The sequence below is a fragment of the Cricetulus griseus genome, chromosome 7, assembly GCF_003668045.3.
Source record: "Cricetulus griseus strain 17A/GY chromosome 7, alternate assembly CriGri-PICRH-1.0, whole genome shotgun sequence".
NCBI lineage: Eukaryota > Metazoa > Chordata > Mammalia > Rodentia > Cricetidae > Cricetulus > Cricetulus griseus.
The window spans coordinates 42,337,772-42,354,233 of NC_048600.1; the positions used below are offsets into that span (position 1 = coordinate 42,337,772).

At 43.6% G+C, this 16,462-nt stretch overlaps 1 protein-coding gene across 2 annotated transcripts in view; it reads left to right on the forward strand.

Annotated features, from left to right (window-relative positions):
- Adcy9 (adenylate cyclase 9) overlaps positions 1–16,462 on the forward strand; it is a 127,539-nt gene that overhangs the window by 84,061 nt on the left and 27,016 nt on the right. The window contains exons 3-5 of one of the 2 annotated variants that reach the window (XM_027424022.2): positions 1,561–1,751; positions 13,976–14,137; positions 15,070–15,287. In XM_027424022.2, the coding sequence (XP_027279823.1) occupies positions 1,561–1,751; positions 13,976–14,137; positions 15,070–15,287 (571 nt within the window). The remainder of the gene's footprint in view (positions 1–1,560; positions 1,752–13,975; positions 14,138–15,069; positions 15,288–16,462) is intronic. The other variant, XM_027424023.2, reaches the window with a different exon arrangement.

Here is a 16,462-nt window from a genome sequence, read left to right on the forward strand (position 1 = left end):
ACACACACACACACACACACACACACACACACACACCATACTATGCACTACACATATGCCATACACACACTACACACATACATATAACACACACACTACATATCACCACACACTACACACATACTACACATACACATACTATACAATACTACACATACACACACCACACATACTACACACACACACAGAACACACATGTACACCACACATACACACATACCCTACACACAGAGAGATCCATCCATACTGAGCTCAGCACCATCTGGTGACTGTACCTGCCAAAGGCTCTTTAATGAAGAAATCCCACAAACTATTCTAGAAATATCCACTGTCTAGGGATATATGACTGGGCTGCCCTCACTTGGAGGACATGCTGTTTAGGAGGCTTTCTGTCTTAGTCTGATGGTGCTGCCATAACAGAATGCCACAGACTGGGTAATTTATAAAGAGAGAAGTTAGGTCTCACAATCTGAAGGCTTATAAGTCTCAGATCAAGGCATTAGTACTGATTTAGTTGTCTGGTGAGGGCTGTATCCTTCTGAGGGGAAGGACTTGTCTTCACAGAGCTGAAGGAAAAGCTACCAATACTACATAAAGCATTTAAAAGGACCCCAGGCCTGTCCACCAGGGAGGAGCCCTCCACGGCCTCACCACAGCTTGTAGCCCGGTCTCTTAATGTTATCATAGTAGCAGTTTTGGAGAGGACAGTCAAGGTAGCCTCTCTCACGCTCCTTGAACACCCTGTATATCCTTACCCTGCATGGTGGTGACATAACCTTGTCACACCTGCTCATCTGTCATCTGGGCTCCCTCTTCAGGTGAGATTCCACACAGGTCCCAGACATAGCTGATGTATCCTATTGTCCCCTCTGTATCCCTTTTCAAATACAGCAGACAGGAAGTGCTTGGTAAAGTTCTTGGTGAATGAACAGTGACCTGGTATCCCAAATACCAACAGCAACCAACCCCAGGGATACATGCACTGAGGCATGTTTTAGGGCTGTGGCAGCAGAGACAGGCAGCTGTCATGGGAGCTCAACCCTGGGAAGATGAGGCTTTGCTCAGCCTTTTCTCTAGTTTGGGCACCGTACTCCTCCAGGAAAAGCTGTCTGTATCTTCTCTTGCAGTTCCGCTGGACAGTTTCCTGGATGCAGGACCCTGCCTGGTGTGGAGTTCAGGGATGGGTATTTACAGATCAGAACAAAGCCAAGTAGACTATGGAACTGTGTAGTCTGTTCTACTTCCTTCACACAACAGGCACAAAATGCCTTCGTGGAAGAACTGTTAACATTTATTTTAGTTCCCAGAGGTAAAACATGTAGTCATTTGTTCTTCAGAGCAAACGTTATAGAAACAAATGGTGCATGTGGAGGCAAATGGTCTCTGAGGCTGCATCTGTCTGGGAAAATAGAGGAAGGCAGTTGTGAACCTTGGCACTCACATTTTTTCCATACTTCCACTTGCAGGAGTGTGTTCTCCACCCACGGAGAATAAGACCCCGCTGCATTGCAGCCAACCGTGGTTTCCATCTGTGCTGATTGTAATTTTTATCCATCATAGGTTTGAAGACATACCTGATATCGGGTCAGAGAGCCAAGGAGTCTCACTGCAGCTGTGCAGAGGCCCTGCTTTCTGGCTTTGAGGTCATTGACGGCTCACGGGCGTCCTCAGGCCCTAGGGGACAGGGGACAGCATCGCCAGGGAGTGTCAGTGACTTGGCACAGACTGTCAAAACCTTTGATAACCTTAAGGTTAGTTTTTTTTTTCCTCTCTTTCTCTCTTCTACAACTTTGTAGTAATTCTACAGTAAAACACATGAAGTAATAAACACCATATGGAAAATGACTCAGGATGCCTTTCAATTTAGTTTTCATAATTTAAGAGTTTAGTATAAAGTTGGTTACATTATGAATTTTTAATATGCTTGCATTTTTAGCATTTTTATATACCTCCATTCTTCTCTGTTCTGCATAAAGACATTTCTCATTTGAGTTTAGTTAATTTTTTTCTGCAATCTGTAGTGTCTTTGGGGACCTCTCAAAGATAATTATGTCAGTAAAGGTAACTCTTGTCACACTATGCTTTGAGAGCTGGAATCTGTTTTATTTTGGTGACCACCTTAAATACTCTCCATCTCTTGAAATCCACAATTTTATGATTATCTTTTCATTTCTCTCTTTCTTTCTTTTGTTGTTGTTGTTTTTGTTTTTCAAGACAGGATTTTTTGTGTAGCTCTGGCTGTCCTGGAACTCACTCTGTAGACCAGGCTGGCCTTGAACTCACAGAGATTCACTTGCCTCTGCCTCCTGCCAATTTTGTGGTTATCTTAAATTATGTTGGTATAGGTGAATCTTGCAATGTAGTTCTCTTTAAAAAAAAAAAAAGAGCATTCCTGGTAACATTCTGGTATTTTGTTACTGGAACAGAGATCTGCTGGTGGTCTAGAAGTGCCTATTTCTGGACTACCATGTCATAATAAACTACTGAGGGATTAACATACTCAGCCTTGCTTATAAGAAATTGTTCTCCTTGTAATCTATTTTTTTCCTTATCATATTGGTACACTCTGTTTTTACTGTTACTTCATTCTCTCTGTGTTTCTCTGTGTGTGTGTGTCTTTCTCTGTATGTGTGTTTGCATGCATCCCTCTGTTGCCTGTTGGTGTGTGTGTGCATGCGTGCACACACGCTTACACAAGTACTCGTGCTTAGAGTCTAGAGGTCAACCTCTCTTGTTATCCCCAAGAACCATCTGCCCCCAACTTCAAAAAAAAAGAAAGAAAGAAAGAAAAGAAACCAGCTTTCTCACTAGTGCCTGGGGCTCACCAGTTAAACAGACAAGCCAGTATCCTGTCCCTGGCTCCTCAGCACTAGGAGTCTAAGTGCATGTCATCAGCCCCAGTTCTCCATAGGGTGCTGGGATCAAAGTCAGGCAGATTTACTTAGCCCTTCTGTTTATTTTCACATTTAAATATTTGCTGTTTCCAATTTTTTTTAAAGAAATCGACACTTCTAATAGTAATTTGCTGTTTGGAGCTTTCAGATAACAAAACGGTGGGATGATATGGTAACAGCTGTGGTCTAGTATGACTTACCTACCTACATTCATTAGCAGATTTGAAAGCTAGCCGCACGTCCATAAGCTCAAGAGTTTGTATAGGCTGAGTATAGTAGCTTATGTTTATGATTCTAGCACTCAGGGGGCTGAAGCAGAATGATTACTGTGAGTTTGAGACCAACCTGACCAGAGAACAAGACCCTGTCTCCAAAAAAAAATGGCAATATGATGGAGTATCCAGGCACCATCATCGGATTACTTCTGGTCATTGCTGTGTCCAGGTTTATGAAAAGTACTCATTTATCATTGCAGCCATGTGCTTTATTAGTTTAATGAAGCTGTGCTGCATGCACCAGATGGTCAGCACTATCTCCGACCTCTGCCTACTAATACTTTGCCAGATATACCCCTTCCCCAGTTACGCTACCTGAAAATGTCCCCAACATTGCCCAGCGTCCCCTGGGAGAGAGGAGAAGAACACTGAGCTTCTAGTCTGACTTTGCCTGAACTGCCTGCCTGCCTTAGAGATGGGGACAGGTCCTTCACCATCAGCAGGAGGAGCTCTCACTTTACAGCCTGACTTAACACAGGTAGGGAAGGATTTAAAAAAAATGTGGTTTTCCAAAAGTGTTATTTTGCATATGGAAAAATAGTTTCCCCCGGGACTCAAACTGAGCCTTATTTAAATAGAAAAATAGAGCTCAAAACTCAAAATTAACGACTTGTGTTCATCTGCCTGTTGGGCATGCATGGCTGAGTTCCCCATGACACGCTGGCAGCTCTAGCATCAGGGGGATTCTGTGCCTTAAGACAGAGTTCTCTCATATTAAAAGACCATTTTCTTCTAGTTGCAAAGATGTTTTGATATGAAGGACAAAAAACTACTTAGCATATTCTATTGCCATGTACACATTTCCAAATAACATGAATTCTTGGAAATGGAAAACAGGATCTATCAAGTTGACTGAACTGCCAAGACAATTGTGAGAGGGGGAAAGGTCTTTGATTCCCTTTCAGGAGGGAAGGGGGTCAATTAGCTCATGGAATATAATTTCTGGCTTCTGGATGGATAGTTTGGCACATGGTCAGAATTTTTCTGACTAGAGCTATCCCAGGACGTTGGAATCATTTGGATTCCATATTTGGGGTACACAAAACCTGAAAAGATAAAGGGCAGGCCACACCAGGGAATAGCTACTGCCAGAAGTCCTTCTTACAGTCCCATCTCCCCAGCAACAGAAGCAAGCAGACATCCAGTCCTGAGTACTCAGTAGCACTGGGTAACTGCTATGATTCTACACATAGGGCAGAACACGGAGTCTGCATCCACGGCAGTAAAGATGATAACCAGCCCTGTAAGATCCTCCATCGAGTAGGAGATTTTGTAAAATGCCAGTTGACTGCTCTGCATTCTTTGTGCCATTTTCTCCAGTACCTGTCAGTGCCTTGAACATGTGGCATTGGTCTGTTGCACTGGAATCCTACACAGCATCTGTTTACTTCCCCTCAGTGACCAACCACTTCATGGAAGAAAGTAAACTCCTTGTGGATTTATGACCCGGTAGCCTGAGGAGGCCTAACATAAGGTGGTGTCTCTCAAAATGTTGCCTTATGCAGTACATTCTCAGGAGGAATGCAAGTGTGAGATGCAAAAGGGACTCTGGTCAGGTTGCTGCCTGTTCCAAGAACTCAGAAATCAGAGATGTGTTTGGGAGGCAGTCTTGCTATATAACCCAAACCAGCTTCAAACTCACAATCCTCCTGCTTCAGCCTCCCGAGTGCTGAGAGTAAAGGCATGCACCAACACATTCGACCTTGTTTCCTACAATTACAAGTCAGAAAATATTTTTAAAGAAATTTTGAAGCCCATGAGATGGCTCAAAAGGTAATTGGACCTGTCACCAAGGCTGGCAACTAAGTTCAGTTCCCAGGCCCCTCATGGTGGAAAGAGAGAACTGACTCCCACAAGTTGTCCTGATGTCCACATGCATGCCATAACATATGTACAACATAAATAATCAAAATTCAATAAGGAAATTATGTATAATCGTTGAAGTGGAAATATATGGATAATATGTTTAATGAATGTTATCAGATTGCAATGTTATGTATAAGAGAAATTTACTGAAATACTAACTACTTCCTTTGTTTTGTTTTTCTGGTGGGATATTTCCACAATCTTTCCTCACAGTCTGCTGAAACTAATCTCTATGTTTTTTTTTTTCTTTTTCTTTTCTCCTCTTTTTAAGATAGGGTCTCTCTCATACAGCCCAGGCTGGCCCAGAACTCCTGACCTCTCTGCCTGTGCTTCTGGGATTTCAAGCCTGCGCCTCGATGTCTGGATGAATCTAATCTACCCTTCACTTGGATTTCTTTTTAAGCAAACCTTAGTTTTTAAGTCCAGAAGTCCTGTAGGGTGGAGGAAATAAATTAAAGGTTCAGTAATCCAGTGTCCTTTGATTCTCTACAAGGTGGCTTTGAGAACTTGTGTCTGAGTTTTACAGTTGTTTATTCATGGTTTTGCCTCCAGTGTTCCTGTACTGTCTGCTTCCTGTTCTCAAGTCCGTGGAACCTTTCTTTTCTGTGATAATTGCTGCTTTGTGTTTTCCTCTAAGGATTCATATCTGTTTACCTCTGAATATTTCCCCAACAGAAGTCATCTGTTTTGAAAGTGCTCCTGCCCATACCTAGTCCATTCTTTTTTTAAGTGACAAAGCCCTGACCACAGGTGGCATAGTCAGCCTGGTGACTTCTTCCCAACATGGAGCACCCAGAGTGTGGTGGTTAGAGTCAAACTGTTTGTTGTTTTGTTGTTGTTGTTTTTTGTTTTTGCTTGAGCTCATAGTTCCTCCATGGCTTTCTAACTACATGACTATATAAAGTTAACCCCCTCTCTTCTCTGCCTCGGTTTCCTCTTGTGTAAAATGGAACTTATTGTCCCTGAATTATGGGTGTTTCTAAGGAGGAAAAAACTGAGACACAAAGAGCTTAGAGAATTCAGTGATGTCTGTTGTCACAGAGTCATGCTTACCCCAGCCAGCTATGTCCAACATGACCATCATGGTGAGTGTCGGGACACATGGCTAACTAGCAGTAATCAGTAGACTAAGCAAGCAAATCCAGGACCTCATTGGTATTTCTGTCCCTCAAAGTCTTCCCTGTTCCCTCCTGTGGCAGTTATGAAAAGGGATAGGTGTTGACTTCAAAATGATTTATCTTGCAATGGGAAATTGCCTTGAATAAAAACAAAAAACAGCAACCCTACTTTACAGTTCTGTGCCATGTATTCTGACCAGAATTAGGGTGTGTACATAGAAACATGTCAGAAACAATTGAAAATGTGTCCATGTGTGTTAGAAGACTCATTGTGATTTTCCCTTTAAAGTCCACAGGGGAGGGGAAAAGGTGAAGTGTGCTCTTGATGAGTTTCCAAGGACTCTTGGGTTACCCAGACAACAGCCAGCAAACTCCTTGGCCTGTAGGTATGCTGTTTAGGGGTTGTAGCACTTTCTTTAGTGTGTATGTGCCAGTAGAACCACCCGGAAGAGCCAAGGTGGCAGTTACAGCAGTTTGGGTTATTTCAGGTGATCAGGGTCTAACAGATCAAAGTGCTAGGATTATTCGTAGGCCCCCCTTGTGACAGTAAAGGCAGCCAGAGTAAAACCCATGGTGGTCACAGCCAGGAGGTCTTGAGTCAAACCCCAGTATCCACAAACCATCTGTCTTTAGAAGGCTTTTATTGTTTTCTATGTGCTCAAGCGTGTGTGTGTGTGTGTGTGTGTGTGTGTGTGTGTGTGTGTGTGTGTGTGTGTGTGTGTGTGTGTGTGTGTGTGTGCCCGCCCTATCACTTTCCATCTCATTCCCGGGAGACCTTATTGTCTAGGCTGTCTGTCCAGTAATTCCTAGTGATCCTCCAATCTTCCCCCAGCTCTACCACCAAGATTACAGGTGCTGGTCATGCTTAGCTTTGTTAATATGTGCTGGGATCTGGGTATAAGTCCTCATGTTTGCACAGCAAGTGCTCTCGGCACTTCTCAGCACCAGAAGGTTCCCTGTGGTCAAGACTGCAAACCTGACTGCTACTCTGTGTCTTTAGCACATAAATACTTCTAAATCATAGCTGTTAACATTCCAATAGTTAGTTTTCCCTATCATGCCCACCAGCCTTGCTCCACAGTGAGCCATGCCTCCCAAGGTGTACAGGAAAGGCTTTTGTCTGAGTTGGTGGGAGGTTCTTGGCAACGATGGAAATGCCAGAAGCAGAGGGGAGAGATGGACATTTTCGGTGAGTGGGGAAAGCTTCACAGATGTGTCAGTGCTCAGCAAAAATTGAGTTATGAGATGTTTCAATTCAGATGTAAATTAAGGTGGAGAAACAGTCAAAGGAAAATTGCTGTGGGATGTAGAGAAAGTAGATGCTTCATGCTACAAAGGGGCCTCCAGACATTGTTGAGACAGGAGTGTCTCCACTGGGGAGGGCGGATTCTTCTGAATTTTAAATTTTCATTTGTTCTAAACTTGTTTGTTTGTTTCAAGACAGGTTTCTCTGTGTAGCTCTGGCTATCCTGGAACTCTCTCTGTAAACCAGGCTGGCCTCAAACTCAGAAATCCACCTACTTCTGCCTCCCATGTGCTTGAATTAAAGGTGTGCACCACCACTCTTGGTTTTTGTTCTAAACTTTTAATCAAGAAAATCCCCCAAAAAGAAAATGGCTGAGAAAGAAGGAGACTATCCAAAAGCCCCATTTTCAGAGTTCAGTGAAATGATCTGCTACAGGTCTACGTCCCCCAGGTACCATCCTGCTAAGAATGCCTTGAGATAGCAGCTGTCTATTACCACCGTGTTCCCACTTGTCCAGCCTTTTGCACATGGCAGACATCACCAATCAATCAGTTCCCTCCATATAGCCAAAATGTGCTCTTAAAACCCTTCTCAGTTGAAGGGTCTATTAAGTCAGTACCTCATGAGTAGAGCTGGCACACAAAATTAAACTGCTTTGATGCGTGTAGTGGCACACGTCTATAATCCCAACACTCAGGATATGGAAGCAGGATGATTGCAACTTCAAAGACAACCTGAACTAGACTGTGTGATGAGTTTTAGGATACCCAGGGCTATATAGTGAGACTGTGTATTTAAAATACTTATTTTGGGCTGGAGGGATAGCTCAGCCATTAAAGGCTAAGCTCACAACCAAAAAAATACTTATTTTACTTTAATTACGTTTTTATGTGTGTGTATGTCTGTGTTGATATATATGCACACTTGTGTTGTCGTCCCATGGAGGCCAGAAGAGAGTGCTGATCCTTGGAGCTAAAGTTACAGGTGTTTGTGAGCTTCCTGACATTAGTGTTGGGATCTGAACTCTGATCCTCATGATTGAGTAGCAAGCACGCTTAACCACTGAGCCATCCCTGCAGCCTTGAGTCCATGTCTTAAAAATAATAATACAAAGCTGTTTTTGAAATATTCTAACATACTTTACATCCTTGATTTGCCCTTACAGTAATATACTTTAAAGTCGGCATAACTCTATTTTGTAAAGGAGGCTTAGAGAGGTCCTCCACCCCCACTGTGTCAGGGTGGTGGCAGTGTTGATGGCTTTAACCACTCTGTGGCTATTCTCCAGTCTTGATGTTTAAAAGTTGTCAGAGAAATGATAGCTATTTACTGTTTAACCTCCTGTTTTCAAGGTCTGAGGGACATATGGGTTTGACTCAAATTAATGCCTTTCAAACCATAAGGTCGGGGCTAGAGAGATGGCTCAGAGGTTTAAGAGCACTGGCTGCTCTTCCACAGGTCCTGAGTTCAATTCCCAGCAACCACATGGGGGCTCACAACTACCTATAATGAGATCTGGTGCCCTCTTCTAGGGTGCAAGCTGAACACTGTATAAATAATAAATAAATAAATCTTTAATAAAAAACATAAGGTCAACCTGTTCCCACTAACTAAGCTGTGTCCTTCCTATTGGTTAGTGAAATGTTCAGTGTGCCCCTGGAGGAGCAGGCCACTGCACTAGTACCAATGCAAGTTCTCATCCCCGCCCTACCCTTCTAAACAGCTCTGTTCAGAGCTAGGTATCTCTTGGGCCTATTTACTTCATTCCTCCATTGGGGACTCAGAGGGTCAATTTGTACTGGATATTGGATGATGCGTGCATGTGTGTGTGCATGTGTGTAGGTCAGAGGTCAGTGACAGGTATTTCCTTCAGTCATTCCCCATCTTAGTGACACAATCAGTCTCACTGAACCTGGAACTCCTTGATTTATTTAAATTAGCTAGCCAGCAAGGAATCTTCCTGTTATTATTTCCCCAGTGCTGAGATTACAGGTGCTCATGGCATACCTGGGTTTAAAAAAACAAAAACAAAAACAAACAAACAACAAACAAAAAATGGGTTCTGGGAGATGGGACTAGGGTCATGTTTGTGTGGCAATTTCTGTACTGACTCTTAACATTGTCCATTAGCAAATGCTTGAACTTTAACCCAGTCAATACAAGATGTTTTAAAATTATTTGTTGTACCAGGTGTGGTGGCACATGCCTTTAATCCCAGCACTTGAGAAGCAGAGGCAGGCAGATCTCCAGAAGTTCAAGGCCAGCCTGTTCTACAGAGTGAATTCTAGGACAGTTAGGGTTATACAAAGAAACCATGTCTCTACACAACCCCCCCAAAAAAGACTAACCTGAGATATATGAGATACCATCTTGTAAAAATTATTGTATTGATTTAACAATGGGAACAGTTCAGTCTTGTTGACATATCAGTTTTAGAGAGTAAGAACAATACTAAGGAGATAGGTCCATGAGGAAAGTGCTTGCCACACAATCTAAATTTGATCCCCTGAACCCACTTAAAAATAGAAAGAGAAAACCAACTTCATGGAGCTGCCCTCCGACGTCTACATGCTCCCTAACCCGGCACACACACACACACACACACACACACACACACACACACACACACACACATTGAAATTAAAAAATAAAGAATATAAGCAGACTTTACCTGTGAGCTAGTGTATTTGTTCAGATATGCTAATTAATAATAGCTACTTTGGCATGTGTACTTCCATCTTCAGAGGAATATGGATGTTCAGTTTGCATTATGTCAGATTCCTAAACTACATAACCCCTAAGGATCGTTACACTTTTATTTCATACAGCAATGATCTGTGACCTCAGTTTGGATGTGAACCTGGTTAGCCCATGTGGCTGATGGCAGCGACCATAAGCACATTCTTAATTGCCAGAAAAGTTTCAAACCTCATTCATGTGGAAAAATGAAAACCAGCAAACAAACAAAAACCTCTCAGAGTGTCTCAAGCAGACATTTCAACACAGTCAGAGATAGAACAAATAGAACAGTGAGGGACATTCCCAGGTGAAAGAAATTTCCCACTGGGAGTCAGAACTCGGCTCATTTACCTACTCCCTGGCAGTAACTGAAAGATCCCGTAAAAATGTATTTCCCGTGGGCAAGGCCAAAAAATGGCACAGATTGCCCTGAGAGCACCCGACCCGAAACCGAAAAATGGACCCAGAGTGAAAAGTGCTGGGTCTGCCCTATGGGAAAGGTTCTGGGTATCTTACTGGATTGCAGCGAATAGGCAGATCAGTGAGTTCCAGAGATACTTAGTTGGAAAAGCGTCGAGTTGAGTTCCAGTATCTCAGGCTGCTGCAGGCAGGAGGAAGTTCCAGGAAAAGCGGAGATGGAAGTGGGTTATAAGGGTACCCTTGCCTTACCATGTGCCCATCAGCGGGCCTCGGGAGAAGGTGCAAGGACAGAGCCTTTCCACGTCCAGGTGCCAAAATGTTATTCTTTTGTTTAAAAAGAAGAAATGGAGAAATGCTGAGACATGAGACATAAGACTATAAGTTTATTATAAGGTCCGGCAGAGTAGGGAGACTAAGAGAAGAGGAACAGGGGTAAATGGCTGACCGCCATGGCCGGTCGCCATAGAGAGGCAGAGAGAGAGCATAGGTGGGAGACAGAGTAGAGAGAAAGCAGAGCGGGGAAACAGAGAGAGGAAACAGAGAGCGTAAATGGGCAGGGACCTGTCCTTTTAAAGGGGTCCTCTGCACCTGCGTGCAGACTTAGTTCCCATGGAACCTTGGGCTGACCAGGGTACTGCCTGTTCCACCAGGTAACAGGGGCAGGCCAGCATAATGCCTGAACCTTTCACATACTCTTGCTCTTAGTCTATGAAGTGTTATATATTTTTAGTTTCCCAATAACATCTAGTCTTCCATGATTGATCCTAGTGTTTATTAGTTCTCACTGAGAAGAAATCATCTTCATTGGCAACTAATCATTGCCATCCTAATGGCAGTCCCTAGGCTGCTGTGTCACCTAACAATAGTAGTAACTATTCAGGACATAGTGAGTTCCCAGAACTGTGCTAGGCTATACACATACTCATCCCATTTAATCCTTAAAACATCTCTCCAAGAAAAGTTTTCCTGCTTATCTTACACATAGGGGTCCTGAGGTAAAGTGATTTTAGTGTGTGTGTGGGGGGGGAGGGATTTCCAAGGTAGTGAGTAACAGCTGAGACTCAAAGCTCCTGGATATGAGAATGAAGACTTCCTCCTGTACTGAGTCTTACTTTTGCTTTTCTTGGAATTTATGGGTCAACACATATCTCTAGTTTTCAGTCCAACCCAGGCTATATCTGCCCGTCATCCAACACTCATAGACCACAGCCTAGCTATTGTTCAAGAACTGGTGATCAGTTTGCTCACTAGTTTATCACTTATATAACATGATTCATATAACACAAAACTGATCTTTTAACCATGTACAATTCAGTTTACAGTATACTCTCAAGGTGGCATCACCATCACCATGTTACTTCAGAACATTTTCATCACCCCTTAAAAGGAAAAAGAAACCTGCCTTGCTCCAGTTAACTGATCCATCAACTGGATGACATACACAACAAGAATCTGTCTCCGTGCTGGAGAGATGGCTGGGTGGTTAAGATCTTGCAGAGGACCTGGGTTTAATTCCTAGCACCCAAGTTGGGCAGATCACAAGTGGCTTCCCCAGACACCCGCTCACATGTGCACATACACACACACACACACACACACACACACACACACACACAAACACATGTAGGCATAATTAAAAATAAATTAAAAAAATTTAAAGCTATTGCTCACTGTTCTGGAAACCAATATGTTTGATATCCAGTGAGGACATCATCCTGGTTCATAGATATATTGCCCTTTCTCACAAGATGTGAGAGACAGTGGCATTAATTGGTTCTTTTAATATAAAGGCAATAATCCCATTCATAAGAGCATGGACCCCATAACTTAATCTCCTAGCAAAGTCCCTATCTCCTATTACCATTACTGTAGGAAATACGCTAAGAGAAGGGCACGCAAACATTCAGCATATCCGATAGCTATTAGCAGCCACTGTTTTCTCTTCACTCCTAACAACAACTAATCTGCTTTCTTTCTCTAGAGCTACCTTTCCTGGGCATTTCACAACTTCTCAGATGGAATCACATAGTAGATAGCCTTTTTTTTATGATTTCATTTGTTTATTATGTATACAACATTCTGCTTCCATGTATATCTGCACACCAGAAGAGGGCACCAGATCTCATAACGGATGGCTGTGAGCCATCATGTGGTTCCCGGGAATTGAACTCAGGACCTCTGGAAGAACAGTCAGTGCTGTTAACCTCTGAGCCATCTCTCTAGCCCAGTAGTCTTTTGTATCTTATTTTTATTGTTTGCTTTTTGACAGTGGATATCCCTGGCGAACTGACCTAAAAGTCATTATGTAATTGTGTGACTGGGCTAACTTTGAATTTGTGACAATCCTCCTGTCTGCTTCCCAGGTTCTGGGATTACAGATGTTCACCACCATGCTTGGCCCTTTTTTCAATAAGCATGATGGGGAGCACCTGGTGTATAGACTTCTATAACACATGTGGGAAGCTTCGGGTAGCAAGGGACCAGACTCAGTAAATGCACAAGTCATGGCCACTCGGGAACCTGAGATAAACATCCCTAAACAAGACATTTCATTTATAACAACCTTTGTAAAACTCAGGGAACATTATAGAAGATGGAGCAGAGGAGCTGAAAGAGGATGAGAAGGGCTGAAAAATGTCATCTTCTAGGTAGGACATAGCCATTGCAATCAGGAAGTCACTGCAGCTCAATTACTGGCATTGGACAAGCACTATATTGACCTTGTCAGCAGTCAGTAATGGATGGGGTAGGTCTCATGGGACTCTGCCCTCTGTGCAGGGCTTACTGGCTTACTGACAGATTCTGGAAGAGGCTGAGTCATTGTTTGTCTACTGATAAACCCACTAGGTTCTAGCAGATAATTCCAAACCCATGGTCACACCGATGGTTCTAGATAAACTCAGTGGGGCACAACACAAAGCAAAAAGATGGGAACGTGGGAAAGAGATTTGTAGGAAGGAGGGAGAACTGACGGGAGTGGAGGGAGATAAAAAAGAGCGAGGCTGAGAGTAATCAGAGTGTACTATATGCACATATGAAATTGTTAAAGAACAGACTTAATTGTAAAAAAGCGTAGTGTATCAAAGGTTTGTGTGTACAAAAGCAGGTGTTGGGGTTTTGATTTGTCATGGCTGAGTGACGAATGAGCACAGTTGGTTGATCTGTCAAAGTCAATGGGCATTTGTATTTCCTTTTGCCTGTGCTTCCCTGAATTCGTGTATAGGTGTTTGTTTCCCTTTTCATGCTGCCAGTTTATTCTTAGGTCTTCCTGAACCTGTGCATTTCTCAATGAGCCTTCCGCTTGGCTTCCATCATTCCTGTGTGAGGTCAGGTTGTAACAACAACCCTGGAATGTTTGAACTGTGTATCATGGAGGTGTTTTGCAAGTATATTCCTATGGCCTGTGTTTTCTCTCAGACTTGCCCTGCTTGTGGAATCACATTTGCTCCCAAATCTGAAGCTGGTGCAGAAGGAGGAGCTGTGCAAAATGGCTGTCAAGATGAGCCTAAGACCGGCACCAAGGTAACAAGCTCATGGCTGTTGTTCCTGTCAGTACCTCTCCTGGCGCATCCACCTAAGGTGACATTCCTGTCTCGTCAACTTCTTAGTTCTGAGAATAACTCTTCTTAGAAATAGCATTCCACACTTAGATGTGGGGTTAAATAGATCAATAAATAAAATGGTGGTGGGGCTGGGAGTGTAGCTCAGTAGTTAAGGTGGAGCATGTGTTTTGCATGTGCAAGGCCCTAGATTTGATCCCCAGCACTGAAGAAAAACAACAAGAAGAAACAGGATGGGCAGCTAGAGCCAACCCATGTAAAATAGAACTGAATGAGATTCTTCAAGGGCAGCCAGTTCAAAAGGCTTCACAGAGCTGTGGGCTGGGCTTTATATTTGGTAGAATGCAGAGGTGCAAATGGGACAAAGCACCTCCTCCAGGTAAGAGATGACCCTAGAAAGAGGCTCCTGAGGCAGAGCTAACAACAGCCTGGAGACTGCCTGAAGCCAAGGCTTTGAGGCCAGGGCAGACTGGAGTGGAAAGCAGAGTAAATTCTGAACAGAGACCTTCAGGAAGGCTTTGGACACAGCCTTCTTGGGAGTCCCCTCTCTATCATTCTGCATCTGCCAGTATCAGCAAGGGACCCAGACGGGATGTTTCTCAGAGCCAGAGGCTCTTGTTCATCCTTCATCCAGAAGCCTAGGCATTCCTTCCCCAGAACCTTCCTTGAACCTCCTTGGGAAACCTATTGACCTTCCCTGTAACCCTCTTCTGTGTTGAGCTTGTCTTTTTTACTTCATAGATGTTCTAAGACCTCTTTTTTCCTGGCTGCTGAACACCCAGACATGCCCTGTCCCAAAGCAGGGTTAGGGAAGAGTGGGATATTGTGTGGGGATAGATGCTCAGTCCTCGGTGTGGAGGCTCCAGCATGCTGGGAGGGCAGGTGAGAACCAGCGTGTGCTCCTGGCGACGACTTCACTCCCTCTGCTCCTTCCTCTTTGTCTCGAGGCAGGCTTCTGGAGGACCCAACTCTAAAACCCAGAACGGACTCCTGAGCCCTCCTCCAGAGGAGAAGCTCACCAACAGCCAGACCTCCCTGTGTGAGATCCTACAGGAGAAGGGACGGTGGGCAGGTGTGAGCTTAGACCAGTCAGCCCTCCTTCCGCTGAGGTTCAAGAACATTCGTGAGAAAACTGATGCCCACTTTGTGGATGTCATCAAAGAAGACAGGTAAGCCCCACAGCCTGCAATGGTGGCAGAATCTGCGGGAGTTTTACAGCCTGCAATGGTGACAGTCTGCGGGAGTTGTACAATCTGCGAAGGTGGCAGGGTCTACAGGAGTTGTACAGTCTGCGATGGTGGCAGGGTCTGCAGGAGTTGTGCAGCCTGCGATGGTGGCAGAGTCTTCAGGAGTTGTACAGTCTGCAATGGTGGCAGAGTCTACAGGAGTTGTACAGCCTGCAATAGTGGCAGTCTTCGGGAGTTGTGATCTTTCTTTGTGTTGTCTCATTCATGTGTTTATTTTTATTCTGAGGTAATTTGGAATTCACTGCCTGGTCTACCAATTTTGAGCATTTTATTTATTTTCTTTATTATTATTGTATTTCTTTAGTGTGTGTGTGCCCCCTGCATGCAAGTATGATACACATTGAAGGTCAGTTCAGGGTTCAAATACAGATTGTTAGGCTCGGTGGCAAAAGCCGTCTCTCTGCCCTACTTTTTTTAATTAATTGTTTTGAGGACCATACAAAGAAACAGGTTTTGTGATATTTTTATCATTATACTTTTTTCTTATTTGCCCTCCCCCAACTTTTTAGGGAATAGTAGTTAATTCAGGATCTCCCTGTGTGGTCCTGGTTGGCCTAGAACTTACTGTGTAGATCAAAATGGCCTCGCGCTTGCAGCAATCCTTCAGCTTCAGCAGACATGTGTGCCACCTCACCCAGTCTGTATTTGTTTTATTGTTCGTTTTTTCTCTTCCTCCGTCTGTTCTCTTCTCCCACTACCCTTCCCACCTCCCTTCCTTTCCTCTTTTTGTGTTTTTTGAACCATTTGACAAGTATTTTGGATACAGAATGGTCATTACCCCCTCATAAAGCAATTCCTAAAAATAAGGATGTTGTTTTACAGACATCAAATTTAAGAAGTTTAGGGATATTCTTTCTAGCCTTAAGTCCATATTGCAGAATGTCAAATGCTCCATCACATCTTGGGCAGCGCTTTCCTCCTCTAGCCCAGGATCTCATCTGGGCTCACATGTTGCATCTGACCTGTCTTCTAGAGTCTCTTTAAATCTGAGACAGCCCCTTGGCCGTCTTGCTTAGTCTTTTTATGATATTAACCTTTGAAAAACTTACAGACCGCCTCTTTTACAGAAAGACCTGGATGTTGGGTTTTGTGACTTT